General features: G+C 64.3%; 12 protein-coding genes across 12 annotated transcripts; 5 read left to right on the plus strand and 7 right to left on the minus strand.

Annotated features, from left to right (window-relative positions):
• Positions 1 to 31: 31 nt before the first annotated feature.
• Q8F55_004465 (uncharacterized protein) lies at positions 32 to 1,836 on the minus strand (the record flags this gene model as incomplete). The annotated part of the gene is made up of 8 exons (XM_069352980.1): positions 32 to 210; positions 246 to 344; positions 391 to 469; positions 505 to 661; positions 700 to 1,115; positions 1,158 to 1,255; positions 1,293 to 1,561; positions 1,616 to 1,836. The coding sequence occupies 8 exons, from the start codon at positions 1,834 to 1,836 to the stop codon at positions 32 to 34; spliced, it is 1,518 nt and encodes a 505-aa protein (XP_069210398.1).
• Positions 1,837 to 2,345: 509 nt separating this feature from the next.
• Positions 2,346 to 3,719, plus strand: Q8F55_004466 (uncharacterized protein; the record flags this gene model as incomplete). The annotated part of the gene is made up of 3 exons (XM_069352981.1): positions 2,346 to 2,936; positions 2,970 to 3,606; positions 3,649 to 3,719. The coding sequence occupies 3 exons, from the start codon at positions 2,346 to 2,348 to the stop codon at positions 3,717 to 3,719; spliced, it is 1,299 nt and encodes a 432-aa protein (XP_069210399.1).
• A 205-nt stretch (positions 3,720 to 3,924) lies between these two features.
• Q8F55_004467 (uncharacterized protein) lies at positions 3,925 to 5,851 on the minus strand (the record flags this gene model as incomplete). The annotated part of the gene is made up of 5 exons (XM_069352982.1): positions 3,925 to 4,103; positions 4,142 to 4,470; positions 4,508 to 4,759; positions 4,828 to 5,655; positions 5,697 to 5,851. 5 exons carry the CDS (start codon positions 5,849 to 5,851, stop codon positions 3,925 to 3,927), a joined length of 1,743 nt encoding a protein of 580 aa, XP_069210400.1.
• A 389-nt stretch (positions 5,852 to 6,240) lies between these two features.
• Q8F55_004468 (uncharacterized protein) lies at positions 6,241 to 8,647 on the plus strand (the record flags this gene model as incomplete). The annotated part of the gene is made up of 4 exons (XM_069352983.1): positions 6,241 to 6,690; positions 6,768 to 7,001; positions 7,056 to 7,130; positions 7,166 to 8,647. The coding sequence occupies 4 exons, from the start codon at positions 6,241 to 6,243 to the stop codon at positions 8,645 to 8,647; spliced, it is 2,241 nt and encodes a 746-aa protein (XP_069210401.1).
• Positions 8,648 to 8,768: 121 nt separating this feature from the next.
• On the minus strand, positions 8,769 to 10,373 carry Q8F55_004469 (uncharacterized protein; the record flags this gene model as incomplete). The annotated part of the gene is made up of 5 exons (XM_069352984.1): positions 8,769 to 9,548; positions 9,584 to 9,818; positions 9,854 to 10,046; positions 10,081 to 10,144; positions 10,179 to 10,373. 5 exons carry the CDS (start codon positions 10,371 to 10,373, stop codon positions 8,769 to 8,771), a joined length of 1,467 nt encoding a protein of 488 aa, XP_069210402.1.
• A 1,750-nt stretch (positions 10,374 to 12,123) lies between these two features.
• Q8F55_004470 (uncharacterized protein) lies at positions 12,124 to 13,205 on the minus strand (the record flags this gene model as incomplete). Its single annotated transcript, XM_069352985.1, has 4 exons — positions 12,124 to 12,371; positions 12,410 to 12,730; positions 12,913 to 12,940; positions 12,975 to 13,205. The coding sequence occupies 4 exons, from the start codon at positions 13,203 to 13,205 to the stop codon at positions 12,124 to 12,126; spliced, it is 828 nt and encodes a 275-aa protein (XP_069210403.1).
• A 448-nt stretch (positions 13,206 to 13,653) lies between these two features.
• Q8F55_004471 (uncharacterized protein) lies at positions 13,654 to 14,112 on the minus strand (the record flags this gene model as incomplete). Its single annotated transcript, XM_069352986.1, has 1 exon — positions 13,654 to 14,112. The coding sequence occupies one exon, from the start codon at positions 14,110 to 14,112 to the stop codon at positions 13,654 to 13,656; it is 459 nt and encodes a 152-aa protein (XP_069210404.1).
• Positions 14,113 to 14,657: 545 nt separating this feature from the next.
• Positions 14,658 to 15,128, plus strand: Q8F55_004472 (uncharacterized protein; the record flags this gene model as incomplete). The annotated part of the gene is made up of 1 exon (XM_069352987.1): positions 14,658 to 15,128. The coding sequence occupies one exon, from the start codon at positions 14,658 to 14,660 to the stop codon at positions 15,126 to 15,128; it is 471 nt and encodes a 156-aa protein (XP_069210405.1).
• A 1,272-nt stretch (positions 15,129 to 16,400) lies between these two features.
• Q8F55_004473 (uncharacterized protein) lies at positions 16,401 to 19,612 on the plus strand (the record flags this gene model as incomplete). The annotated part of the gene is made up of 3 exons (XM_069352988.1): positions 16,401 to 17,316; positions 17,352 to 19,091; positions 19,212 to 19,612. 3 exons carry the CDS (start codon positions 16,401 to 16,403, stop codon positions 19,610 to 19,612), a joined length of 3,057 nt encoding a protein of 1,018 aa, XP_069210406.1.
• Positions 19,613 to 19,873: 261 nt separating this feature from the next.
• On the plus strand, positions 19,874 to 20,527 carry Q8F55_004474 (uncharacterized protein; the record flags this gene model as incomplete). The annotated part of the gene is made up of 1 exon (XM_069352989.1): positions 19,874 to 20,527. One exon carries the CDS (start codon positions 19,874 to 19,876, stop codon positions 20,525 to 20,527), a length of 654 nt encoding a protein of 217 aa, XP_069210407.1.
• Positions 20,528 to 20,625: 98 nt separating this feature from the next.
• On the minus strand, positions 20,626 to 22,978 carry Q8F55_004475 (uncharacterized protein; the record flags this gene model as incomplete). The annotated part of the gene is made up of 8 exons (XM_069352990.1): positions 20,626 to 21,069; positions 21,106 to 21,257; positions 21,291 to 21,530; positions 21,563 to 21,728; positions 21,760 to 22,216; positions 22,250 to 22,742; positions 22,778 to 22,816; positions 22,852 to 22,978. 8 exons carry the CDS (start codon positions 22,976 to 22,978, stop codon positions 20,626 to 20,628), a joined length of 2,118 nt encoding a protein of 705 aa, XP_069210408.1.
• A 216-nt stretch (positions 22,979 to 23,194) lies between these two features.
• On the minus strand, positions 23,195 to 24,271 carry Q8F55_004476 (uncharacterized protein; the record flags this gene model as incomplete). Its single annotated transcript, XM_069352991.1, has 1 exon — positions 23,195 to 24,271. The coding sequence occupies one exon, from the start codon at positions 24,269 to 24,271 to the stop codon at positions 23,195 to 23,197; it is 1,077 nt and encodes a 358-aa protein (XP_069210409.1).
• Between the last annotated feature and the right edge of the window lie 143 nt (positions 24,272 to 24,414).

A 24,414-nucleotide genomic window follows, 5' to 3' on the forward strand; every position in this document is an offset into this window, starting at 1 on the left:
ACCCATCCCCACCTGTCCCTCCCCCTCCCGCTTACAAGCTGTACCTGAAGTCTGGGTTCTGCAGGTCGGTGAGGTCCTCGAACGCGTGCAGGTTCTTTCCCGCGCCCTCGCCAGCCTCGGCAGCCACCGCGGCCGCAGCCTCCTCCTTGCGCTTGTTGCGGCGCGCGAGGATGGTGCGGGTGATGAGGCACGTCGCGATGAAGCATCCGTCTGGGGTCAGCGATGTACCACCCAAGGCCACTCACACAGCGCGAGGTGGATGTGCAGCGAGTGCAGGTAGCGCGGGGCCCAGACCGACTGGAAGATCTGCGGCGAGATACCGTTTCCGCCGGCCCAGCCCATGACTGGGGTGGGTCAGCTTGCATCCCTGGAGCTCGCGACCCAACGTACACATCACGGCGTAGACCACACTCTTCTTCGTCTGGCCGGCGACGTTGCGCGAGAGGAGGAGGATGATGGCGGGGTAGCACTGTGGTCAGTGTTGTTGCTGAGGCTGCCACTCACCGCTCCGAACACCATCATGCAGTAGTAGGCCGCGACGAGGCCGCCCTTGGTCTTGGGCCCGGGCGCGACAGTGAGGAGGACGACGGTGCCGACAATGTTCGGGACGGTGAACGCGATCATGATGAAGTTGGTCTCGCCGAGCTTCTTGACCAGCCAGCTGGCGGGTTAGCGGTTTGCCATCTGGAACGAACCCACCCAAGGAAGAGATACAGGATGATCTGGAAGACGCCGACGGGGATGTTGAGCAGCTGGGCGGTATACGTGGAGAAACCAAAGGCCCGCGTGATGAGCAGACCGCCGAAGGTGCTCACGCCGCCGACAACGAGCGTGTTGAAGAAGGCGAGGAAGAAGAGACACCACGTGAACGAGTCGGTGAACGCCTCGCGCATCTGTGCCTTGTTGAACGTCTTGTTCTTGAGGCCCTGGTTGTTTGCCCGGACGCGCTCGACAAGGAGCGTCTTCTCCTCCTCGGAGGCCCAGGAGGCCTGGGTCGGCGAGTCGGGGAGAAGGAACCACACGACGAGCGAGCACACTAGGGAGATGAGGGCAATCATGACGTGGAGCCACTGCCACGACTTGAGCTTGCCGTTCTGGATGTGGAAGAAGCCGTACTGGGGGCGTTAGCAGGTGTCACTTAACAGCAAGACACCTACAGCAAGGAGTGACGTGATGATCGTCGACAGACCCAGCATGCACTGCCACATGGTTCCGACGAACGGCTGCTCCTCGACGCGGTACCACTGCACCATGACTGGGTGTGAGTTGGGTTTGGCACAGAACCAACTTACGTGCAACAAGACACGGGCCGACGAGAGACTCGAAGAAGCCGAGGAGGAAGCGAATAGCCAGGACCGGAGGGATGCTCTTCGAAAAGCCGAGGCCGAAGAGGAGGACACTCCAGATGACCATGCCACCAGCGAGGAGCTTGGCAAGAGGAAGACGGCGGATGGCCTGGTTGGCAAGGGGCTCGGCGAGGATGATACCACACCAGAGGATGGTGGTGGTGAGAGAGAAGTCCTGGCCCTTGGCGTTGACGTCTGCGAGCCAGCCCATAATGCTAAGGATGGGTGTGAGCTGGTATTACACTGAGGATATGTTGGGCCGCACTCACGACGACGATGTGATAGTGCCCTTGTCGAGTGCCTGGCAGAGATAGCCGAGACAGAGGAGGGGGAGCACGCGCCTGTGGATCTTGCGGCGGAGGCGCGCGTCGACCTCGGGCGTGATCACGACCGTGGGGTCAACGTACCCGCGGGCCTCTGAGTCGACCACCTCCTCACGGGCGTCGAAGTGCTTGGTGTCAAAGTCCTTGTCCTTGATGTCGGTGGTCATTGTGGGGAAGGTCGGGTGAGGATCAACAACACGGGGGGCACGGGGCGCCTTTTATCCCTCATCTCGACGCGGGGCCACAGAGCATGGAGATAGGCTGGAATTTGGCTGTCCCGACGAGTCGCGTAGCAGTGCACAGTTGTTTGTGAGGAGAGAGAAGGGAGAGATGCGGAAAGAGAAGTGTCGAGACACGGCCATTTCCGATCGCTCCCCCGCCGGAAATAGACTGCCACTGTGGGGCCGTGGCGGGCCGGGTGGGGCCAGCCGAGCTCCTCCTCGGCGACATGGCCGACTGCGGGCGATAGCGCTGCCTGCATGCATGCACCCCGGAGACACAGACACACTCCCCTTCCTATCTTGAGTCTTCATGGCCGGCTAGAGCGCCGTAGTCGCGAGTGTTAGGAATTGTGGACTCCTCTCCCCCATCGGAAATACGCTGCCACCCGCACTTTCCGCTCATAAACTCCAGAGCCACTCGCTGCCTCCATCATCTTCACCTCAAACCAAACACCATGCCGACAGCCCTCACCACCCCCGCGGCGCTCCTCGCGTCCGTCCCCGACCTCCTCGACATCTCCGACTCGATCAAGATCGTCGCCGTCGCGGAGAAGTACGACAACCCCAGCGGGCCGAACTCGCGCGTGCCAGAGTACACTGTGCCCCAGGGCCCGCCGCCACACGCGTACCACTGCAGCAAGGTCGAGACGTCGTGGACGCAGGGTTTCTTCCCCGGCCTCCTCTGGCTCCTCGTCGAGCGGCGGAGACTCGCCCGCGACTCAGTGTACTGGGGGTACACTGAGGCGCAGATCGCGCGCCTCGCGCACCGCTTCCAAGATGGGTTCCGGCACATGGCGACCGACGCCTTCAACCACGACCAGGGCTTCCGCTTCCAGCTGTCGTATGGCAAGGGGCTAGAGCTCGGGGGCGGGAAGGACGCGGACGCGCGCACGGCCGTCATTGAGGCGGCTGACTCGCTCGTGGCGCGCTACGACGACAAGGTCGGGTGCATCAGGTCGTGGGACTCGATGCGCAAGGTCGGCGAGGACGACGTGTGGCGCCTCGACAACATGCACGAGCACTATCTCGTCATCATTGACAACATGGTGTGTTGGTAGCCCGCTAGGCGCTGACGGAAGATGAACCTCGACCTGCTGTACCTCGCGACCGAGCTCACGGGCGACCAGCACTACGCGGAGATCGCCACACGCCAAGCGGACAAGTCGCTGCCGACCCACGTCCGGCCCGACGGGACGACCTACCACGTCGTCGACTTCAACGCCGACGGCACCGTGAAGAAGAGCATGACCCACCAGGGCTACGACGACGAGAGCACCTGGTCGCGCGGGCAGGCGTGGGCAGCGTACGGGTACGCGCAGTGCGCGCTGCGCACCGGCCGCAAGGACTTTGTCGCGGTGACGCGTAGGGTCGTCGACAAGTTTATCGCCCTGCTCGGACCGTCGGGCGTGCCCGAGTGGGACTTTGATGCACCCAAGCCGTGCGCGTACGACGCGTCGGCCGGCACCATCACCGCGCGCGCGATGCAGATGCTCTACACGCTGCTGAGGGACGACGAGCCCGAGGCCGCGCAATACTACCTCGCGCGCGGGTTCCGCCTCATCGCCGACGTGTTGAGGGAGTGCAAGACGCCCAAGGCGAGCATTACCGACGGTGTGGTGGACTTTGGCGAGGACGGGTGGGAGACGATCCTGCAGCACTCGACTATCAACGGCAACCGCCACTCGCCGCGCAAGATTATGGACCATGGCTTGGTTTGTGAGTGCTTGGTGGGGTGGGGGCAGAGCTGATGGTGCGCAGATGCCGACTTCTACCTGGTGCAGTTTGGAAACGAGGCGCTCAAGATGGCACTGGAGGAGGGCGGCAAGTGATACATGGTATGCATTGGGTTCTTGAGCTCTGGGTGGTTGGCGAACGGAACACTGCCATCACAAGGCGACGGTTGTTGGTGATTTTGTGAAAAGGGTTTTTTTGGTTGGGCAACAGGCAACTCTGCGAACTGAAGCAGAGCCCACAGCACATTGCACACGACAATACAACATGCATACACCCTACACAACACCCTACACCGCCTGTTCAAGAGGCATCGGATCCGGCCTGTTCAAGAGGCATCGGATCCGTGAGCATGACCGACGAGAAATCAAACTCGAACGGATAGTCCAGCAGCCAGTGGTTGATCTCCTCGAACGTGCTGCCTGCCTGTGGAAGTGGCGCGGCGAGCGGGGTCTCAATGTCCTCTGGCGTAACTCCAAGTCCTGCGGCGTGAGTTGAGATGAGGGTCGGTACAACTCACCAAGCGAGTCGGCGGCCTTGCGAAAACTGACCACGAGCTCCGTCGTGGACGGCCACACGTGTGCAAACCGCACGAGGAGGTCGAGCAATGTCTCCATGAGTCGGCGCGCCTCGAGCTGGTGCAGCTCCCCGGACGCAGTGCACACGACCACAAGCTGGCCGCACGCGACGATCTGGCGCACCTGCGGCCACGCGGGGCTCATGTGGCCCAGGGCGGCGAGCTCGGCGAACGTCGAGAGTATCTGGGACGCGACGCGCGCCAGGAGGGGGAGAGTCGTGCTGCCTGCGTCTGGGCTTGAGATGCTCGGGGTCAGGAGGAGCACCTGCATCCTGGCTGGGTGAGCTTCAACATGGGTCTGGCACCCACCAGCTGTACCGGACCTCGGCCCACGCGCGCTTCACCCGCGGGATGGTCGACAGCTTGTCCCGCCGCAGCGCGTACAGCGTCTCGTTCCACGTGGATATCGTGCTTGCGATGTACTCTTTCGACGCGAGGTCCTCCGGGTGCGCGGCCACATGGTTGAGGAAATGGGCCTGGTGGAGGCTCGCGGACGCGAGGCAGCCCGGCGCGATGGCACTCAGCGGGGCCGAGTCAAAGTCGAGCTCGTAGGCCGCGAGTCTTGGCTGGAGAGTCATGAGCCCCGCACACATCCTGGTTATCAGCGCTACCCGTCGTCTCCAACCCACGTGTCCATGTAAAAGAAGGCGGAGAACAACAGCCCCACCATGTCCTCCGCGGGGTACAGTCCCGCCGTCCCGCGCTGGTGGATCCCCAACTCCCGGACATGCATGACCATGCGGTCGAGGAGAAAGTCTGTCTCGGCCGGGCCTGCCGTCGCGATCGAGTACGGCACGAGGCAGCTCAGCCCCCACAGCGACCAGACCGACGGGCGTCCCCAGCGCGTCATTGCCTGGCATGCGCGGTGGAAGTACGTCAAGTCCTCCCGCGGGATGTGCTCAGGGTGGGAGAGGTGCGAGCTCGGGGTATGCGTCGCGTCGGCCGTGCGCAGCTGGTTGAAGCGCGACAGGCAGAACACGGCGTACAGGAACGCCAGCTGGTCTTCGTTGACGCTGTTCGGCAGGCGACGGTACCGCTCGTACAGGCGCAAGAGGCGGTCGCGGTCGAGGTAGTTGAGGTTGTCGAAGTCCGGCGCCGAGACAAACGTCGACATGAGCGCGTCCTCGAACGTTGCGAGCGCGCCTGGGTCGGAGGGGAGCGGCTCGCCGGCGAGGCGGTCAAGGCGCGTCTCGTCGGCGAAGAGGAGCGAGGCGTAGGGTATGCCCGAGTCGGCGCACCACTGCTGCAGGGCGATACCTAGCCCCCCAGGCGGCGGGCACAGGGGTGTGGGCCCTCTGGGCTCCTCGTCGAGTGTCACCGGCGCGGGGGACGAAAGAGTCGGGGTGCGGTCCTCGCCGAGGAGCGAGTCGTCCGGCTCGGCCGAGCAGCTCGGTGTCTCCGCGCCCGCCCCAGCAGCCTTGCGCACGCGCCGACGCCTCCGCTCCAGCGGCGGCGGCCTGCCATCAGCCAGCGCCCACGGGTCCCCCGGCCCACTCACCTCCCCGGACGTGCCTTCTCCCGGACCTGGCACTCGGCGCGCAGGCCGACGCGCACACACGCCTCGCACGGAAATCCGCCGACACACCGCGAGCGCCGGCGGCGGCAGCGCTCGCACGCCTTGCTGCTGCGTTTCCGGTCTGCGTCGTCTACCATGCGGGGAGGAGGGATGGGGGAGGAGAGGATGGCAAGGGGGAGAGGATATAGGCGTTGGAGAGGAGGCGAGGGGTCACGTGAGGGCTGTGGCCAGCGTATATCCGATGGCGGAAGGAGGCTGTCGGCGACGTTTGTCGACTCGTCTTATCCCTCGGCTGGGTCATATCCTCAGCTTCGCGAGCGGCGAAGGGTGCTAGCCCCGCCCGGGCCGGTGTTGTGTCGAATGGGGAGGCTGTGGGGGAGTTGGGGCCCGGCGAGGTCGCCGCGCAGCGGCGCGACTGATGTTGCTTACTAGCGTCTCGTCAGGCCGAACGACTGCGGGGGACCGTGGGGCGATATATAAAGCAGCCCAGTGTAGGTACCACACTGAGGTACAAGCCACACTGACAATGCTAGTCTCGGCACTCACCGCCCTCGCCCTTGCGGCCCTCGCCACCGCGGACGACTTCTCGACCGTGGCGCAGCGCAAGCGGGCCGACATCGCCAACCTCGGCCTGACGGCGTCCTACGCGCTGACCATCTCGCTCGCCCAGATCCCCGCGTGGCTGTCGACCTTGAGCCCGGAGGGCAAGTGGCCCGACGTCGACTACGCTGCGGGGTGTGCGGCGGACCGCGCGATCTGGAAGGCGGAGGAGCACCTCGCGCGCGTGCTCGGCCTCGGGCAGGCGTGGAGCGGGCTCAATGCGAATGTGTCGTCGTACGCCGGCGACGCGGGCGTCCATGATACGGCGGTGCGCGCGCTCGACTGGTGGTTTAGGAACGACTACAACAACACTGGCTGCTTGGTCAACGGGGGCAAGGCGCAGTGCCCCTGCTCTACTCCGGGCATGTGGAACCAGGTGGGTGGTGGGGTGGGCCGTGCTGACGACAGAACTGGTTCTTCCAAGGGATCGGCGTGCCGACGCTCGTCTCCCAGGCGTGTCTCATCCTGTCTATCAAGCCCGATGGGCTCTCGCCCGACCAGCAGGCCAAGTGCCTCGAGATTGGGCTCCGCGGCTCGACCTGGAGCAAGGACCAGGTCCTCGCACCCAACTACCAGACCGGGTCCAACCTCCTCAACATGGTACAGGACGCCATCTCGGCCGCGCTGTACAGCGGCAACGAGACACTCCTTGCTGAAGCCTACGCCACCGGCATGGCCACTTTCGGGGTGGGTACGGCCACCAGGGCACGCTGACCACAGTTTGCGGATGTGCCGAGCCAGGACGGCACCCATCGCGACGGCTCGTTCCTCGCACACAACGCGCAGCTCTACAACGGCGCGTACGGGCGCGAAGTGGTAAGTCCTCTGTCCACGAGCCAAGCTCAACCCAGATCAAATCCTTCATCCAGCTTCAGTCCAATGCCGTCGGGACAAAGTTCAGCGCGAGCCCCGCCACTCAGGAGGCCATCGCCGCCCTCATCCGCGGCAGCGACTGGCAGATCCACACCAACGCGGACGGCGTGCTCCGCTGGGACCTGTCCGTGATTGGGCGGTACGTCTCCGCTCCTCTATCCGACAAGCTCGCGAACTCGGGCATCCAGTTCAACGCCACGGCGCTCGGGGTCGCCGTCGCCGACTTTTCCGGGGCCAACGACCTGTCCGAGTCGATCGCGCGCTTGACGCAGGCGCCGAACGTGAAGCCGCTGGTCGGGAACAAGGCGTACTGGGCAGGAGATTACATGGTCCACCGCCGCGCCAACGTGACTCTCTTCAACAAGCTCATCTCGACGCGCTCCGCCAACGCAGAGTTCACCAACGGCGCCAACCCGCTCGGCTACCACGTCAACCAGGGCGGACTGTGGTCGTGGGTCAGCGAGAACGAGTACCTCGACGTCACGGGCGCGTGGGACTGGTACCTCGTCCCTGGGCGGACGGTGCTGTATCACTACCCCGGGCTCAGCAGCTCGTGGGTCCAGGTGACGGGCAAGCGGGACTTTGTCGGGGGTGTGAGCGACGGGACGAACGGCTTCAGCGTCATGGACTACATCGATCCCCATGACGGCAGCATCTCGTACCGCCGCGCGTGGTTCTTCATCGACGATGTGGTGGTTAACACTGTGGCGAATGTGTCGAACAATGCCGGCGTGGATGCGCCGATCGTGACGGTGCTCGACCAGCGCCTCTCGGACGGCTCAACCCTTCGGTTGGACGGGGTGGCGAGTGCGTCGAATACTGTCAACGCATCGGCCAGGACACTGTGGTATGGGGGGAACGAGTACGCCGCGCTCGATGGCGCGAACTTCAGCCTCACCACCAAGCAGGGGGAGCAGACCGGAAACTGGTCGGCCCTGTCAGTGTCGACTGCGGGCATGACCACCAAGGACATCTTCACGGCCTACCACACGATGGCCAACGGTTCGTCCTTCTCGTACGCCTTCTTCCCCGGTCAGGAAGCTGCGACAAGTGGCATCTCGACGCTTGGATCCAGCAGCGTGCTCGGGGCCGCGGGGAGGACATACCTCGCTGTGTCATTCTGGCCCGGCGCGGCCAGCACGGTGACGGTGGCGATGGACAAGGTCGGCGCCAAGTGGCCGGGCAACATCACCCTCGTGTCCTCCAGCCCCGCGATCTACCTCCTCAAGTTTACTGGCGCCGGGGTAACGGTGTACGCCTCCGACCCGACGCAAAAGCTCGCGAGCGTGACCCTCACTCTCGCCATGGACTCGGCAAAGGTCGGGTGTGGCGCCTCCCTTCGCCGCCGCGGACAGGACGTCTGCCAGCCTGTGCCTGCTGGTGTCCGCCTCACCTTTGGTCTGCCTTCCGGCGGCATGGCTGGTAGCACGGTCTCGGCGTCGTTGAGCATTGCGAAGTAGATGCCGCCAAACAAATTAAGAGACGGTAGTGTTGCATACCCGTCCAAGCTACAATTGATACCAGTCCCATGAATGCTGCGGTACAGAACTGCCCGAGACAACTTAGATTGTTACAGGCCCCCTAGTACGGGTACGTCGTCGGCGAACCCGAGAGGTGGAGCGACCTGTTTTGCTTCTTGAGGATGATGCGCATGCCCCAGCAGCAGGCAGCGCAGAGGAAGGAGAATGCAGCCATGGCCGTCATGGCGATGGTGTAGCGCGGCTTGTCGCTCTCCTTGAACAGGTACGGCGTGTAGATGAAGCTTGCGTTGGAGAGGGACGTCATCATGGCGATGGTGACGGCCTTCTTCTCAACCGACTGGGAGCACACGGTCGCCGCCCAGCCGAGCACGATCGAGTTGACGCCGTACGTGCCGATTGTGAACACCATCATGGCGAAGTATCGCACGCCGATGTTGAGCGTGGCGGGTGCCAGCGCGAACCCGATGATCGCGATGCCCTTGCACACCGTGATGTGCCACGTGCGCTCGTTGTACTTGCCCGAGGTGAGGGACACGACGATGGAGAAGACGCCAGCGACGAGGTAGGGCGGGCAGGTGAGCACGAGGGTGAGGGTCTGGCCGAGGCCGAGCGTCTTGATGACCGAGGGGAAGAAGTTCTTGAATCCATTAGCGGAGAGGTGGAGGTTCTGAATGAGGCAGAAGAGCCACACGCGCGGGTCGGAGACAGCCTGCTTAAGCCCGTCGAGGGTCGAGCCCTTGGCTGCGCGGTCGACGTTGTCGCGCTGCAGACGGTCGTGGGCGAGCTGGCGCTCCTCGGGGGTGAGCCAGCGGGTCGTGAGCGGCGAGTCAGGGAGGAAAGGGTACGCGCAGATTGCGACGAGGCCGGTGAATGCGCCTTGCTGGATTGTCAGCCTCGCCAAGGAATGCCACGCACGATGATGAAGAGCCACTGCCAACCAGCGAGGCCCTTCACGCCGTCAAGCTTGAAGATGCCGAGGGCGATCAGGCCGGCGAACGCGGTCGCGAGGATGTTGCCCGTGTACAGGATGGCGATGCGCGTGGCGACCTCGGTGCGGGTGTAGAAGTTGGAGATGAGGAGCAGCGCACCGGGGTAGTACGGCGCCTCGACGACGCCGAGGAAGAAGCGCGTGAGGAGGAGGCCTGTGAAGCTGGGGATTAGTGTGAGGCGAGGCTCGGGCCTTACTTCTTGGAGAAGGCCGTGCAGATCGAGATGATGGCCCAGGTCATCATGACGAGGACGAGGAAGATGGACGGCTTGGTGCGCGTGATGAACATGTTGGAGGGGACGCCCATGATGACGTAGCCCACGAAGAGGATGGACACACAGGTCTGGTACTGGACGTCGCTGAGGCCGAGGTCCTCGGTGAGGGAAGAGACTGGGGGTCAGCCAAGCCAACATGCACAACTCACGCTTGGCAAGGGCGATGGCGTTGCGGTCGAGGTAGTTGAGCCAGTACATGCTCCAGAGCGAGGTCTGGCGTCAGCCCACGACCCCAACCCACACTCACCATGATGTAAATGTCGAGCTTGCGGACGAGCTTGATCTCCTTGGGGTCCGTCTTCTGCGTGAAGCCAGAGTAGTCGGCATTGTCGGACGCGTTGGCGACGCTGACGCCGGCCTCCTCCTTGGTCAGGTCCCTGTCCTTATCCGAGTAGGCCGACTGGTGCGTCTCGACGCGGTGGGGGGTGATGGCTGCGGACATGATAGCTTGAGGCGGGGCTCGGTGGGGCTCGGTGGCTCTGGGCCTTTCTCTGGACGAGTCCCAACGCGACTTTATACCTCTCAGCCTCGTGAGACAACCTCGAAATTATCTCCTGTCCACCCCGATGGCCCCCTCGCGACCCCGACCCCGCCCGCGTTGCCCCACCGAGTCCCAGCTGCCCCGCTGCCCCGCTGTCCCGCTCCCCAGCTCTCCCGGAGATGGGGTCCGAGACCGCCGACGACAGACAGGCAAAAGTCGCCGGACGGCGACGACGGCGACCCCACAACGCCAAGACTGCCACGCCGCTAGCGCCGCCACACTGCCGTGTGGGCAGCTACCCCGCACACTGTCGCACCGACGATCACCGAGTGCGGTCGCGCCTGGCCTGGTCGCGGTGGTCGCGCCCTCGGGGTCTCAGATGACGCGCCAGAGCGTCTCGTCCTGCCAAGCGGGCCTCGTGTGGGGTATTATCGAATCGCGACGGATCGAGGCGACGGGGGGTGCTAGGTCGTCGCGCCGTTGGTAATGGATCGTGAGACCTCGTTCAGAGATTATCGAATCGCGTCCTTCCCGCAGCTCGGGGTGGGCTCGGTTTCCCAATGAGCACGACTGTATCAGCGGAGCTCACGTCCGTGATACGCCAGCTCCTGGCGGAGGCGAGGCGGCCCGCCGCATTGCCCATCCCAGATCCGGGGCCTGAAGGGCACGGTGGACGGTGGCAGTGAGCCGGGGGCGAGCAGAGAGGGGCGAGGGGCGAGCAGAGACGGGCGACCAGCATCCCAGTGTCACCATGTGAGACCGACTGCCACCTCGGTCTGCAAGCGCTGGTAGGCGGCGCTCACTCCGCTCATGTGCACGGGGGCAGCTGCGTGCCTGTCTCGGCGCCGGATGGCGTCACTGGGCCGCATATCAACCCTCGCTTAGGCAGGCAGAGGCACAGGGTGGGGCGGGGTTTGCGCAGCAGCACGGCTGTGGTTGGTCGCTGAGCAGCGATTGCCGCGGCACGGGGGTGGGGAGTGTGGGCTTTGTGGGGGATCTCGTGCGGCTCCCTGCCGCGCCAACGAGCTAAACCTAGCCCAAGCGCCTTGGCAGCCATTTTATCCGCCACATCTAGCGAGCAAGCGCGTTCGTTATTGCTGGTTTCACCGCGCGATACCGACAGGTACCGCCCCCACCAGGCGGCCCTCGGCGCACTCGGGTTTCTGGCCGCGACGGAGCGCCGTGCGTCCAGGTCGGTGTTTAAGCCTCGGCGGCTTGCCGGAGAAGGTGGGGTAAGTGTGCACGGGGGTACCCTGCGGCCGATGTCGGAGGGAAACCGGTCTTGGGAGGTGATGACGCGCGTTCGTAGACGTCTACCCCGCACCCGCTGGCGTGGTTCGCCTTCTTGGTGGGTTTCTGCCCCGCAGCCTGGCATTGATCGGGTAAAGCATCGTGGGGGATGGTCTTGGTAGGGTCGCAGGTTCGCTACTACCCCACACGGAGTGTCTCACATGGTGTCGTGTCGCCAATCCCACAGTCTCAGACTTGAGACTACCACTCCCCACCGTTGAGGCTGGGTCGCGTCTCCTGTCAACCCCACAGCGTTTTCCCAACCAAGCCAGGACTGGATCAGTCCAAGACAACCCCCGCCATCTTCCCCTCCCCTCCCTTCTCCATCACCACCCCGCAGCAGTATGCGTACATCTAAGTCTAAGTTCTAAGGCCTGGTCAACGGACAAGCAGCTATACAACACGCTCCCTCGAGCTCTCTCTAAAAGCCCATGCGCGTGCCCACGCCCGTCGCGCCGCCGCCCTCGCCGCCGCGAATCCGCTCCCTCCTCGCGCGCGCCTTCTCGACGGCGTGCTCCGCGCGCTCCACGCCGGCATGCGACACCCTCTCCTCGGGGTGGGCGGCGGCCTGCTCCGCCTCAGCGGCCTGCGCGAGCGCCAGGTCGGCGTGCGCGCGCGCCAGGATGCGGTTGTTCACGTTGTTGATGTACGAGAGCCAGATGTTCCAGCCTGCGTGGGCGTCAGCACCGCCCGGAGAGGCGACTCACCGAGCCCGACAGTCTGCTGCACCGCGAGCCGGTGGTGCAGGGGCACAAAGGCAAAGTTGATGACCTGCGTCGGGCCGAAGACGCACAGACTCTTGATGTAGCTGCTGACAAAGGCGTGCTCGACCTTCTCCTGGACCTGGGCGGGGCTCTTGCCCTCGAGCACGCCGTTCGAGCCCCAGAACACGCCGACGATGAACGGGCCCCAGATGAGCTGGTCGAGCGCGAGGCGCGCGCCGAGCGTGTGTAGCTTGGACGTGAGGCGCACGCGGTCGACGAGGCCGAGCCACGCGTGGGATAGGGGCGCGAAGACGAGTCCGCCGTCTGGGGCGTCAGCACGGCCGAGGGGGGCAAGCCATGTCGAGGGAGGCGGCGGGCCGGGGCAACTGCGCGTGGCGATTACCTCGCCGCACGCCGAGTCGAGTCCTCGCCGCGGCAATGGCGAGGAAGCTAGCCCCGACGCAGTGCCTCGTCGAACCCACGCCGCTCCGATTCAGCCAACTCACACAACACAAGCCGCGTGACACGGACCGCCTGGGCGTCAGCGCCGCCTCGTACAGCAACTCACATCCCACTTCGGCGCCGCGTCCGCGTCCTCCTCGGCGGCGTCCGCGTCCACGCCAAAGCGGCGCCCCTCGATGCCGAACTGCGCGACCGAGTCGGCCAGGAGGAACATGGACGCGGACGTCGCCATCTTTGTGCGCAGCGGGTGGCTCTTCAGCTGGGACAGGTACGCCTGCCACGCGCCCCGGGCGGTCGCGAGCGGGCGGGTGAGGGTCGCGGCGAGGGTCGAGGCCATGGCGCGCGGGTCGGCGGGGTGAGGTGGAGAGGGTGGGGGGCAAAGTCCGTCGCAGCCCTCTACTGCTTAAGACGTGCGCCCGAGAAAGCACTCGCACAGCAATAACAAACCGGCGTGATGTCTACAAATCGCGACTACAAATCGCTCGTGTGGCCGTGACGCGTTCGAGATTTTTGTTGTTGTCGACTCGGTGGAAATCGCGAAATCGGCCGATTATGCGGGGGTCGCGTGGGTGGCGCGTGCTGGTCGCGTGAGTCGGGTCGATTCACATCGGCTTCGTCCTTCACACTGCCTCCGGCCTGCTCCAGCTCCCCGAGGAGTGCAGACAATGCATGCACATCCCAGCCGGCGTGAGTACACAACCCCGCCATACTCTCGTCAGCCAGCGCCCCGCGCCCCGCGCCGCCCCGCTGATCCTTCATCCAATGCATACAACCCCCTCCGCCCCCTACTTGCCGTTGGGGAACTTGGCCCGCACATCCGGCGCGAGCCCCGCGACAAACGCCTTCTCCTTCGCCGCGTCGGGCTCGGGCACGACGTCGCCAAACTCGAAGATGGTACTCGGCTCCATGGTGGAAAGGTAGACCCACACGTTGTCGATGCTCACACCGGTGACGTCGCTTGCGCGCGAGGCAATGGCGCGGAGCAGGCCCTCGCGCAGCTCGGCGCTGCGCCCGCCCCGGATGTCGCCGCGGATCCAGATGTGTCCCCCCGGCTCGGCCTGCAGCTGGGGCACGCCGCCGAGGTAGCGCTTGCGCTCGGGCGCGTCCTCGTCGACGATTACCTGCGCGAAGAGGTGCGGCGCGCCCGTGCTTGCGTGGTGCGCCTCGGTGATGGCTTGGGCGAGCGCGTCCTTCTTGGCTTCGGAGAGCAAGCCCGCGGGGACGCGCACGACGTAGGTTGGCATTGTGGAGTGGTGTGGGGCTGGGGAGTGGGGAACTGGGGAGTGCTCGGTGACTGTGGGTAACCGAGGAAACGGGGAGTATTATACGCACGCCGCATGTCGGAATCGATGCGCCTGCTTAGTCAGACGTCATCGACGCCTTTTGCAGGAGACATCCGTGGCGGCGCCTGTTATCTTACCCGGTGCTCCGGGTGGAGGTTGGGCCGTCGGCATCGGACATGCAGAGTTCGCCAAGCCGCGCCTCTGCACGCCCGCCATCGTGAGAGCCGTGTAGATCATGACCCGAGGCAGAGGCCACGGCCGAGAGTGACGACCCCGGGGCTGGGCTTTGTGCGGCCCTTGGCCGGCTCTTGGCGAACTTCCGGCGTTATCAGTATTGTGCGGCTCGCACGCTGGAGCTCACGGACGAGATATATAGCGGCGCTGCGGGCCCCCTTCCTCTTCCACACTCTTGCCACCTCAATGGCGCTCTACTCGGATCCCCTCCGCCTCCACCACGCACTCGCATCCCCCTCGTCCACAGCACACACACCAACACCACCGCCAATATGCCCACATACGTCGTCAAAGCCCCGCCCGGCCTCAGCGCCGCCCAGAAATCAGCGGTCGCGCACGCCATCACCAGCAGGCATACCGAAGCGACTGGCGCGCCCAAGTTCTTGACCCAGGTCGTGGTCGAGCAGGACGGGCCCAGGCAGGAGCGCTACCTCGGCGGCGAGGCGGCCGCCTCGGCCGACGCCCAGGGGCATATCTGGGTGCGCGGGGACATTCGGTCCGGGCGCAGCGAGAGCGTCAAGGAGACGCTCATGCTGAACATCACCCGCGACGTCGCGCGCATCACCGACACGAAGGAGGAGTTCGTGTGGGTCTACCTTTGCGAGATTGCGCCGACCAACATGGTCGAGTATGGCCGCGTGCTGCCGAAGCCTGGTGGAGAGGAGGAGTGGTTTGCTGCATTGCCTGCTGAGATCGCGGCCCAGCTCGAGCTGGGGTCGAACAGGGGGTACTTTATGTTGTAGCGACGATGTATGCGGTTCTCACGAAGCTGTCGATGGAGTCTGCGGTGGCCCGGCGAACCGGCTGCCGGCGCCGTTGAACAGGTTTACCCGGCTTGCCGGCTATCAGCGATTGGATCCGGCCTTGAAGCTTCGAAGTTGGAGTGTCTCGCGCGTCTCGCACTCGTCAGATCAAGGCGTAGAGTGAGTGGTGCGAGGTGCGGGAGAGTGGGCCGGGCACTGCCAGGCCCAGTGCACTTGGCCGCCAGTGCGTCGGTGTCGCGTTGCCACGTCAATCTGGTGATCCCAACCGGCAAACCTCGAGGCTTCGGATCCATGCTTGTCGTCACCGAACGTTGTGCACCCGTTTTTCGTCCTGGGCTACATTCCCGTCGTGCTGATCAAGCTTTCCGGGTATCGCATCGTCCCGACATGAAGCGCGTCGCTTTTCCTCGCTGTCACTGGGGCAGGATGGTTAAAATCGCGCAAAAGATCATGTCGGGTCGGATCCGGGTGGCGAAAAGACATTGGGGTCGCCAGCGGGACTGAGAGGCACGGCACAACCGGCCAGGCTGGGCGACGACTTGCCCGATTGGAACGTAGGCGAAGGAGGGATGTTTCGGCGAGCATGATATGTACATACAGCGCTCGCCATCATCGTGCTCTGCGTCGCTAGGTGGTGAGTAAACAACGGTGGGTGAGTGTTGAGCGTTGAAAGCAGTGTTGAATCTCGTCTTGGCGATTATCGGCACGCCCCCCCCCCTCGAAAACGCGCTGGCGGCGTTGCTTTGATCGCGTCCCGATCGAGATCGCAAAATCAACGCCACCCGCGCGGCGAGGCATCGCTCTGTACTTTTTTCCTCCACGGTTATCGTCACTGTCTTTGCTGCAGCTGGCCTCGCGCGCTCCACTGGCCGACTGCACGATTTCCCACGTCTTGCTCAGCAAGCGATGCATCAAGAGTCGAGACTGGACCTTTGTCGCAAGAGCGAGCGACATGACTGGCCGATATCGCATTCCCCCTGACTTTGGGTGCGTGCCTGGCGCGGCCGGTTGTCGGATCAGGTGATCCGTGCGTGGCCACTTTGACCGCCGCATTTTGCCACCCAACGCGTCACCCTCGAGTGTCTTGGCCCGACCGACGACCGACACTGCACCGCATAGCGCTCCCCGTGTCTTCCTCGCCTTCCTCGTCTTCCTTTCCGACAGGCATACTTAAACCATTCCTCTCCCTCGCTTCTCTCCTTTTGCCCACTACCTCTCAAACTACAACCACCAACTCACCCACCACACAACATGTCCTATCTGTCCTTCTGCGGCTGCTACACCGTCATCAGGATCGACGACCCCTACGTCCGCTATGAGAAGAAGTACCTGCCCATCGTCGGGGTCGACTCGCACACCAACATCCTTTCCACCACCGCACGCACCACCTTGACCCAGACGTTCCAAAACACCAGCGATGCGGCACTCCAAGAGGTCCAGTACACGTTTCCGTTGTATGACGGAGTCACGGTCGTCGGCTTCACATTCACCGTCGCCGGTGTCACCACCCACGGCGTCGTCAAGGAGCGGGATGAGGCAAAGGCAGAGTACAAGGCGGCCGTGGACCGGGGCGAGACGGCAGGATTGTTCGAGCAGAGCCTTGACGCCGGCGACGTGTTTGCAACATCAATCGGCAACGTGCCCGCCAACGAGACTGTCACCGTCAAGATCGACTATGTCGGTGTGCTCAAGCACGACGCTCAGGTCGACGGAATCAGGTTGACGATCCCCACCGCCGTCGCACCACGCTATGGATCATCCGACTCGTACTCCACGCCCGCCAAGCTTGCCGATGAGCCATTCAAGGTCACTGTGGACGCCGAGATGGCCGACGGCTCCGTCATCAAGTCGATCCAGTCGCCTTCACATACTCTTACGGTGAACATTGGAACCACATCGACAGCACCGGATGCCGACCCAACATTCTCCAAGGCCTCGGCCACCCTGTCGCTCAATTCTACGTCTCTCGACACGGATTTCATCGTTCAAGTCGTGGCAACCAAGTTGGGAGAGCCATCAGCCGTGCTGGAGACTCACCCAACCATCCCCAACCAGCGCGCTATTATGGCCTCCCTGGTTCCCAAGTTTGAACTGCCGGCCGAGGCCCCGGAACTGGTCTTCGTCTGCGACCGTAGCGGGAGCATGGGCGGCAAGATTCCTGATCTCAGTACGTACATATCATTCAACAGCCCTAACACGCAGAATCGGCTCTCCACGTCTTCCTCAAGTCACTTCCCGTGGGCATCAAGTTCAACATCTGCAGCTTTGGAACTCGTTTCGACTTCCTATGGGACAAGTCCCAGACCTATTCCGAGAAGTCTCTCAAGGCGGCAACTCAGCATGTCGACACCTTCGACGCAAACTATGGTGGTACCGAGATGTACCAGCCTGTCGAGGCAACCTTCAAGCAGCGTTACAAAGACATTAACCTGGAGGTTTTCCTCTTGACGGACGGAGAAATCTGGGACCAGGAACGGCTATTCCAGCTCATCAATGACGCCGTTGAGAAGAGCAAGGGTGCCGTGCGTGTCTTCACTCTTGGCATTGGCTCTGGCGCCAGCTCAGCCCTTGTCGAAGGAGCTGCACGGGCCGGCCGTGGCTTCAGCCAGTCGGTTGCCGACAACGAGAAGATGGACAAGAAAGTCATTCGCATGCTCAAGGGGGCGCTTACCCCTCATATCAACGACTACACCCTCGAGATCAAGTACGACAAGCCTGAGAAGGCTGCCTACGTCAAGAGCGAGAGTGACGACGACGACTTCGAGATTGTCGACAAGGTGGGCGACCTGGTCATCGACGACGGCGCCTCGGAGAAGACTGTTGTTGGCACCGCCCGGTCGACTTCGCCCGTCAAAAAGGTCATCAGCCTCTTCAACAAGGATCACAAGAGCGACGACACGATCAAGGTCGACATGAATGCTGTTCTGCCAACCATTCCTGTTCCCAAGTATCTCCAAACACCAAACACCATCCCTCCCTTGTTCCCCTTCAACCGGACCACCGTCTATGTTCTCCTTTCCGACACGACCCCCACGCGCACTCCGACATCAGTAATCCTTCGCGCCACATCCGACCACGGCCCTCTGGAACTCGAGATCCCTGTTACCGCTCTCGACCACAAGCAGGAAACGATCCACCAGCTGGCTGCCCGTGACGCTGTTCACGACCTTGAAGAGGGTCGAGGCTGGCTCACCAAGGCCACGGACAGCAACGGTAAATTGATCAAGAACAAGTACCCGAGCCGCTTTGACGACCTGGTGAAGCGCGAAGCCGTTCGTCTCGGTGTAACGTACCAAGTTGGTGGCAAGTGGTGCTCCTTTGTCGCTATCCAGGATTCTACCGATGGCACCAAGGCTCACGAAGTCGGCGAGGCCATCCAGGCACACAATGATACCCTGCATGGTGTCCCAGTCCTCAAGGGCAAGGCAAAATCGTCCTGGGATTTTGGCGCCCCGAGGAAGGCAGCATCTCGTCGGATGAGGACTGGAGCGGCTGCGCCACCACCAAGGGCGGCTGCACCGCTGCGTTTCGCAATGGCGGCCCCGGGGTCCCCAGCAAGGTCCCCAGCACGCCAGGCTGCAGCTCCCGCATCTCGGTTGGGTTCAAGTGGCTATTCGCCTACATCTGCAGGCTTGTTTGGTTCGGCAACGGCGGCACCCGGGTTCGCACCCGGGTTCGGAGGCTTCGGCGGAGGGGGTGCTCCACCCCCGCCGCCTCCCTCTGGTGGTCTCTTCGGGGCGGCTCCAGCCCCGCCTCCCCTTGGTGGACTCTTCGGCAGCAAGCCGGCATTTGGGAGCGCAGCACCGAGCGCCAATGCGTTTGATGCGGCGGCCCCTACCATCGAAAGAGGCTATGAATCCAAGTTGGCGCCGTTGGCGCCACCAGAGTGCGCTATGGATCCTGCCCTAATGGCCCAGTATGAGAAGGAGTTGTTGGAGGCTGGTAAGTTTGGAGCCACTGCCCATCCGTGCACCAGCGCACCAGCGCTTCCCTGCTGTCCCGCGCATTGCGGTGGCTTTGACAGCGTTGGCAAGAGTGGCATACCTGCTAACACTGTCGCAGCCGCTGCTCCCGCGTACAGCCCTGCTGCAGCAGCCGACGAGAGTGCTGCAGTGGTGGAGACCGTGGTGGAGAAGGAAGTTGCCCTCCCGACAGACATTCTCGGGGCCCTCATCAAGCTGCAAACATTCGAAGGCAATTGGTCGTGGGGCGCGACTCTTGGGCGCATCCTGGGCGTTTCCGCTTCCGAGGTCGGCTCGCAGGCGGCCAAGGTGGACGCCAAGTACGGCGGGTTCGGCAGCATCCCCACGACGGCTGCGACAATTGCCTACTTCAAGAAGAAGCTCGCCGACGACCACGAGGTGTGGGAGCTGGTTGTCGAGAAGGCCGAGGCGTGGCTCGCTTCCCAGACCGGCGCTGCTGCGGCCACGGCGCTCGTGACGGAGCTGCAGGCTCTGTTTTGAACAGAAGGGTAGTCGACGTTGTTAAAAGTCCCATGTGAGGGGCATGAAGTGAGAAGTACATACATAGGCCACGAAGAGAGCTCGGAATGCGAGAATGAAATGACATGCATCCATCCAAAGACAGGCGCGTCGAGCCGATCGCGCGATCGCCGTTGTTGCTCACGTGACTTGTGCGGCCGGTTACAGCGGGCATGAGTTGGCCGATCGTCGTTCGACTTTTGTCGACGGCGCTCCATCCACTACACACTCGACTGTACGACAATGGGACTCAACTGGCGCCTGGTGACGACCGTGGCGCTCGGGCAGCTGCTGATCGCCGAGGCCGGCTCGCTCAACACGACGAGATACATCGCCAAGCCGCTCGCGAGTGTGGGCTTCCTCGGCGCGGCGATCACCGCGCCGCGCGCCAACACTCCCCTGGGCCGGATCATCATCGCGTCCCTCGTCCTCGCCTTCGTCGGCGACGTGCTCCTCCTCTTCGACGAGCGCGCGACGCCGCTCGCCTTCATCGGCGGCATCGGCGCCTTCCTCCTCGGGCACGTGGGCTACATCTTCGCGTTCCGCCGCTCAAAGCTCTACACGGGCCTGTTCTACCCCCTCCTCGGGGCGCTCCTCCTCCCCGCCATCGTCGTGTGGCACTGGCTCTCGTCCGCGACCACGCCGGGCGTGCCGCCCGAGATGGTGGTCCCGGTCATCGCGTACATCACCGTCATTACCCTCATGGAGGCGACGGCGCTCGCCACGGCCCCGGCAAGCCGATACCCCTACGCCCAGGCTTTTGGCGCCACCCTCTTCTTCCTCAGCGACCTGTTCGTCGCGCGCCAGGTGTTCGTCGCGCAGGAGTGGGTCAACGCCGGCGTAGGCCTCCCGCTCTACTATGCCGCGCAGCATGTCATCGCCGGCCTGCTGTACTAGGCGGTTGTTGGCGAGGACGACGAGCGGGGCGATCGGCTACGATCGGCTACTATGCCCGGGTACTAGAATGCTCATGCATCATGACAACAGCGGGGAGGTTACATCTGTGGGCGCATTTCGGTCGGAGCTAGCAGGCCGAGGATCTCATCTACGCCGAGGGTGGAGCCGCCCGTCGCTTCGAGGATCAGGCCCATCCCGAGCCCCTCCATCGACACGGGCATGTTGGGCATGCCGACGCCGGGCAGGACGTCGAGCCACTCGTTCCACCGCGGGCTGAGGGCGGGCGCGATGTCAGGCTGCGCGGCGCTGATGCTTTCGTTGACGCCGACACTGGCCTGCGCATGCGCGTTGGCGAGGAGGCGCTGCGCGCCCTGCAGCAGCGCGCGGTTCTTGGACGTCGGGTGCAGGCTGCAGGTCCACTGCAGGATCTCGACGCCGCGCTCCAGCTGGCCCATGTGCGACTCCATGGCGAGCTGGTCTGTCGACTTTATGATGAGGGCCGTGAGGCAGTGGAGCACGGAGAAGAGGTCGGCCGCGAACGACTGGGGGGTGAGTGCGGGCCGGGTGGGCGGACTTACAAACCACCGCGAGAGGGACCAGTCGAGGGTCATGACGGCGCCGGTGAGGGTCACGACGTGCTCGCACGTCTCGACCATGGTGTGCACGCTCAGATCCATGGTGCTGTCGTTTGCGACGAGGGCACGGATGAAGCACGGCCGGTGGAGATAGACTGGTGTCAGTGCACGCGTGGTGAGCCACCCACAGAAGAGCATGCAGAAGTGCATGGCGAGCCGGATGCGCTGGCGCACGACGACGTCCTCGCTCGAGACGAGGTCCGGGTCGATATTCCCGGTCGCGCTGGCCTCGGCCCGGCGGCTGGGCTGGACAGGCGGCGCGCTGGGCCGGTCGAGGCGGTACGCTGCCGTCGTGAGGTCGGGCGACCGCAGCTCGAGGGGAAGCGCATGCAGCAGCCTCCTCAGGCCGGCGTCGATGTCCTGCAGGACTGAGGGTGAGCTTTGCCAGAGCACGACCCACCTTCGTACGACGGGATCCGCACCGAGGTCCAGTAGTCTACGACCTTGCAGATCTGCACGCCAATCGTCCACTTCCACACAAAGTAGCCGCGCGGGTCGGCGTCGGACGGCAGCTTGGTGTCGTAGTGGTTGAGGTCGACCGAGTTGGGCAGCAGCGCCGGCATGGACTGGGGTCAGCAGCCCCCACTGGCAACTCACATGCAGCCGATCGCTAGCCAGCAGCTCGTGCCATATCCTCCTGCGCGCGTCCATGTCCTCGACGCTCATGTCGGTGTACAGTAGCGCCGGGTCGCGGTGGTACCCGGCAATGACGCCGAGCCGGACGCCGAGGCCGAAGAGCGCAAAGCTGCCGTCTGGGCTGCGCTTGTCCTCCGAGTTGAGGAGGCACAGCCCGATCAACGCGATGGCGATCAGGCTCTCAAGCGTGGTTGACGTAAACACATTCCCCGTCACGAGGCAGGCCCAAGCCGTGCTGAGGTAGCGTCCACTACTTCCCGGAAGCTTGGCCCTGAGGCCAGAGCTCGCGTCGAGCGTAAGCGTCGCGGCCGCAAGCGCGAAGAACAGCGCGAGCTGGTGCGGCTGGGGGCCAGCCGGCGCGTCGTAAAGCGCTGGGAGGGTGCGCGCGGCAAAGAACGCCGGGGTGATGGGCTGTACTCTTCGCGTCAGCGCTCTCCCTCACCCAACCCACCGCCAGGAAGTGAGGCCCCAGAACTCGGCCCAGAGCTCGCGCGCGACCCGGCGCGGGACCATGAGCGCGCGGCACCGGTCCACCAACGCGCCAGGCATGGAGCCGACCCCGCCGAGCCAGGCCGCCCCTCCCCTCGCCCAGGGGAGCGCGAGGCCGAGGTCGTCGAGCGCGTCCCGCCCCTCTTGGGCCTCGTCGCCGTCCTCGTCCTCGGAGAGGTAGAACGCCGCGCCCTCGGTCCCCGCGTACCGCTTCGTGCTTGCCGCTGCTGGGCCGAGCGCCAGGCGGCCGAGGAGCGCCGTCATGTCGTGCGGCCGGGCGGGCATCGCCCCTGCCCCGTCTGGCTCGCGCTGGCTGTCGTCGGCCGCTTCGACGCTCTGCCCCAGCCGCTGGAGCTGCGCCTCGAGCTCGGCCACGCGCCGCGTCAGCATGGCGATGGTCTGCGCCTTGGGCGGCGCGGTGCTCGTCACGTTGTCGGGGCAGAGGTGTTCGATGCCTGTTTGTCAGTGGGGGTATGGGGGGGCGACTCACCCCGCTTGACGCACTCGGTGCAGGGCCAGGACCTGCTGCCTGCTGGTTAGTTGGGAGCTGGCCGGGCGACCCACATCGCGCCTTGGTCCGCTTGCACTCTGCGCAGCTGGGGTACGTCCGCCGCTTGCGGGGCGGCGACTGGGGCGAGTCGCGCGTCCGACTCGTACCCGCGGGCGATGACCACCTGCCGTTGTCCTCCATGGCGGTGAATGGTTGAGAAACTGGTTGGTCGAGACGTCTGGATGGCCAGTTAGTAAATGTCTGATTCGACCGCGTGCCAAGGCCCCGGTCCGGAGCAATGTTGTCGCGACCCTGCTCCACTGTCGATACGGGCGGCAGAGGCCGGCGGATGAGATGTTGCGGGGGTGTCCTGCTGCGACATGACTGCATTCACTTCTACACGGACTACAACTGTACTCATGCGACGACCGCGGTCCCCTGCGCGCTGGCAATGGGCGCAGGCTTGCTCACGCCGTTCACACCACCCGTCTTGCCCCTGTTCGCCGCCCTCCGCCCAGCGATCGCAATAGCAATGTCGAGCGCGTTCTGCGAGCTCGCGACGCTGGCCTTGCCCGTGCCGGCAATGTCGAACGCGGTGCCGTGCGCCGGCGTCGCAATGACGACCGGCAGCCCGCCCTGCACCGTCACGCCGCCGTCAAACCCGAGCAGCTTGATGGCGATCTGCCCCTGGTCGTGGTACATGCTCACGATGCCGTCGTACTTGTGCCGGGCGAGGAAGATGGTGTCGCAGGGGTATGGGCCGTCGACGTCGAGCCCGCGCGCCGTGGCATCAGCCACGGCCGGCCTGATCGCGTCGATTTCCTCGGTGCCGAAGAGGCCGTTCTCCCCGTTGTGCGGGTTGAGCGAGCACACGCCGATGCGGGGCTGGTCAATGCCGTACTCGTACAGCAGCTTGTGGAGGAGCTCGATGGCGCCGAGCGTCGACTCGCGCGTGACCAGCCTCGCCACGTCCTTGATCCCGACGTGTGAGGTCACGCGCGCCGTCCACAGCCCCTTGATGATGTTGATCTCGGACGTGGGCCCGTCGTAAGCGAGCGCCTTGGCGAAATAGCGCAGCTCATCCTCCTCATGCATGCCGGCGTAGTGGAGCGACGTCTTGTTGAGCGGCGTGAAGACGATGGCGTCGATCTTGCCCTCGTTCGCGAGGGCAAGGGCACGGTTGAGCTGGTGCAGCGCGCGCTCCCCGGCCGGCTGGGACACCTTGCCAAACTCGATCGGGGTGGCGGGCAGCGAGTGGTCGTCGAGCACTGTGACGGCCGCGGCGGAGGGTGTCGGCGCGGTCGGGATCGTGACCCCCACCAGCGCGGCAGCAGCGTCGACCTCACACTGGTCGGCGAGCACGTAGATGTCGGCCTTGGCCCGGTTGGCGGGGTTGCCCAGCAGCCTCGCGGCAAGTTCGGGGCCCACGCCGGCCGGGTCGCCCATCGTGAGGGCGATGCGGGGGCGGCGCGCGGGGGCGGTAGTGACGGTCATGGCGGCGGGGATGGGGGGGAGTCGTGACGCCGACGACTCACCAATGTCTGGTATTTAAGAGGTCGAACCTATGTCCCCGGGGATCGCCTGCGCATGCCGGACGCCGGCCCAGCATGTCCTCTGCATGCACGAGACGGCGGAAG

Source organism: Vanrija albida (assembly GCF_041260175.1).
Source record: "Vanrija albida strain AlHP1 chromosome Unknown contig_3, whole genome shotgun sequence".
NCBI lineage: Eukaryota > Fungi > Basidiomycota > Tremellomycetes > Trichosporonales > Trichosporonaceae > Vanrija > Vanrija albida.